Source organism: Nematolebias whitei, chromosome 16, assembly GCF_014905685.2.
Source record: "Nematolebias whitei isolate Nwh7 chromosome 16, NemWhi1, whole genome shotgun sequence".
Taxonomy (NCBI): domain Eukaryota; kingdom Metazoa; phylum Chordata; class Actinopteri; order Cyprinodontiformes; family Rivulidae; genus Nematolebias; species Nematolebias whitei.
In genome coordinates, this window is record NC_056513.1 from 6,989,946 (window position 1) to 6,993,436 (window position 3,491).

Below are 3,491 nucleotides of genomic sequence, written 5' to 3' on the forward strand. Positions count from 1 at the left end.
ACACACTATTCTGTGTACTTTTACTAAGGTCAAGTATTCAGTATACTCTGTACCTTTACTAAGCTCATGTACTCATTATACGATGTACCTTTACTAAAGTTGTGTACACACTATTCTGTGTACTTTTACTAAGGTCATGTACTCATTATACTGTGTACCTTTACTAAGGTCAAGTACTCGGTAAATTTCGTACCTTACAAAGGTCAAGTACACACTATTCTGTGTACTTTTACTAAGGTCATGTACTCATTATACTGTGTACCTTTACTAAGGTCAAGTACTCAGTAAACTTTGTACCTTACAAAGGTTGTGTACACACTATTCTGAGTACTTTTACTAAGGTCATGTACTCATTATATTGTGTACTTTTACTAAGGTCAAGTACTCAATAAACTTTGTACCTTACAAAGGTTGTGTACACACTATTCTGTGTACTTTTACTAAGGTCAAGTATTCAGGTGACTTGTAAATTACAGTGAAAATATTTTTTCTGCTTTAATCCTTGGTTACCTCAGAAGTCTTGAACACAAAATTTTGGAGAACATCTTTCTTACTCTGGTGCCACTCATGTTCTGTACAACTCTGTTAGCAAAATATCTCGTGAACCCACGAATCATAAAGAAACAGTGAAAGTTGGACAAGTTGTTACTTTTTGGATCAAACTTTTTCAAGATGGCAGCCGTATTTAATCAACATTAGCCAACACAGCACGGCTTTACCTCATTCAGTTTTACAGATGGTGAGCTAAATTGTGCATTTTTACACTTAGTTTGTTTTTCAAATATATTTTGAGCACATTATACAAAGTTGGACTTAACTGGCTGTAAATCGTCGTAACATGATCTTGGTGTGGACTAGGCCGTTAAATGAAACTTTATTCATGACCCATCAGCTGCTTCATTTTCCTCTCCTGTATTTATATTTTTAGGTTAATTTATTCACTTTTTGTCTCGTTTCTCTGCATCCTGATTGATAAATCCTTGATTTATTGATTTATCCTGATCGATAAATCCCATTTTCTCTCCTCCTCCTTCAGATCTGTTCCAGAAGCTGTTTCGTCAGGACTTGCTGGTGGCCAGCTTGTTCCGAAACTTCCTGCTAGCAGAGAGGATAATGAGGTCGTACAACTGTACTCCAGTCAGCAGCCCTCGTCTGCCCCCCACCTACATGCACGCCATGTGGTAAGTCGCGCACGGGCGGAGCTCGGGGCTCATGAGCGCAGCTGTTGGTGGTTTGTAGGTGGACAACGGAGAGTCGGCCTCGAGGCTCGGCTGTTTGCTCCAACAAAAAGCAATTAAAGGCCGAACAGACTTTCCACCAGGTTTTTTTTGTTGTTGTTTGTTTTTATTAGAAAAGGGACTCTTCTTCTCTTCTTTATGTTATATTTGCATATTTAATGAAAGCAAATGGTTTGTTTTAAAAAGCCTCTTGGAGATTAGAAATGGCCATTTGAGCCTGAGGGGCTCGTTTGTTCAAATGTTACGAGCTTGTTAAGTTCACAAAAACTTCACAATAAAACTTTTGTTGTGTGTTTACTGTAAATTTGTAATCCCTTTATTTTTTTGAAGAACAGTTTTCTTACAGAGGGATGTTTCACGAGAGCTCCTCAGAGTTCTTACTCAGATTTATATTGTGCATTTGTTTAAAGTTAGCCTGGCTTTGTATTAAAAACTACAAGCGGGGGGTGGGGGCTTGTTAATCACCCAGAGCAACCAAAAGTGTTCGTTATGAAGTTGACGTCGCACAAACTTTACATTAATCAATCTGAAGGCAGCCATCGTGGAAGGATTACGAGTTAGTAGTGTCTACGGTGGTTTTCCACATTTGTAGACTAAGCTTTGATGGTGATGAAGCTGCCAAACTGGCCACGTGAATTGTTTGTAACAAGCCTACACACAAACAGCTGTACCTCAGTTAGTTTCACAGATTCTGAGATAAAGTTTGCTGTGGTAGTAGGTGAGAATCATTCGCAACACATACTCTGAGTGCAACGCATTTTATATTTTTGCTGGTCTTAACCCTTGGCATCAACCATGGGGGTCATTGGGTCACAGTCCTGACCAGTAGGTCGTCATCATCATCATCATCATATTGCGTCACACCAGAAAGACAGCCATGTTTTTGCTCCGTCGTTGACCTGACAGAGGTCCGCAGATGTCAAACGTACTGGACCTGCGGTGCCTGTAGTTACAAGATGATTCGTGTTCTGGATTTGATGGCATGTGAGCCCCCATTAACCAAGTCGGGCCCCGCTTCTTGCACGATTCAGGTTACACCATTTTTTCCCCTCTGTCTACTTCCTTTAGATTTTTTTTTTTCCAGGGTTTAGGTTTACAAGTGCATCTAAAAATATATATATCTTGAAAAGTTAACATTTCTTGTCAATAATTGCAGAAACTGAAACTCGTATTTATATACCGTACTTTTCGCTGTATAAGTTGCACCGTTTTGCATAAATTAGCATGCCCTGCGACTTATACAGCGAAGCAACTGATGTCTCCCCCCCCCCCCATTTATGATCTAATTTTTGGCTGAAATCTGACGAGTTCATTCATTCTGACATGGAAAATATTGAACACTACCAACAAAGTCCATGCTCAATAATCCAGGTATACAAGACAACATTTTTCAGTCAGGTCATCTGGACAGTTTCTTTTTTTTTTGTGCTGAAACGATTCGCCTTCGATCCAGAAGGCTTCATCAGTTAAGGAAACACACAACAGAACTGATTCTTCCTCCAACAGCTTACTCTAGAGTGGAACAAACCAGTTCTGCTAGTGATAAGATGGTCTCTTTGGTACGCCCCCTCCTCCATTGTTGGCCCTCTTCCTTGTTGACAGTCATGTCAAACTGGTTGAAAACAACAAAGTCCATGCTCAATAATCCAGGTATACAATCCAACATTTTTCAGTCAGCGTGTGTAGATCCTTCATGATCTGCAGCGTGTAGGTCCTTCATGATCTGCAGCATGTAGGGCCTTCATGATCTGCAGCGTGTAGGGCCTTCATGATCTGCAACATGTAGGTCCTTCATGATCTGCAGCGTGTAGGGCCTTCAGGATCTGCAACATGTAGGGCCTTCAGGATCTGCAACATGTAGGTCCTTCAGGATCTGCAGCGTGTAGGGCCTTCAGGATCTGCAGCATGTAGGTCCTTCATGATCTGCAGCGTGTAGGGCCTTCAGGATCTGCAACATGTAGGTCCTTCATGATCTGCAGCGTGTAGGGCCTTCAGGATCTGCAGCATGTAGGGCCTTCAGGATCTGCAACATGTAGGTCCTTCATGATCTGCAGCATGTAGGTCCTTCATGATCTGCAGCGTGTAGGTCCTTCATGATCTGCAGCGTGTAGGTCCTTCATGATCTGCAACATGTAGGTCCTTCATGATCTGCAGCGTGTAGGGCCTTCATGATCTGCAGCGTGTAGGGCCTTCATGATCTACAGCGTGTAGGTCCTTCATGATCTGCAGCGTGTAGGGCCTTCATGATCTGCA

The 3,491-nt window shown here is 41.8% G+C and overlaps 1 protein-coding gene across 2 annotated transcripts in view; it reads left to right on the forward strand.

Moving 5' to 3' along the window:
- The window catches only part of rptor (regulatory associated protein of MTOR, complex 1), a 196,939-nt gene that overhangs the window by 105,615 nt on the left and 87,833 nt on the right, over window positions 1-3,491 (forward strand). For both annotated transcript variants that reach the window (XM_037689604.1, XM_037689605.1), the window contains exon 9: window positions 1,037-1,181. In XM_037689604.1, coding sequence (XP_037545532.1) covers window positions 1,037-1,181 — 145 coding nt within the window. The remainder of the gene's footprint in view (window positions 1-1,036; window positions 1,182-3,491) is intronic.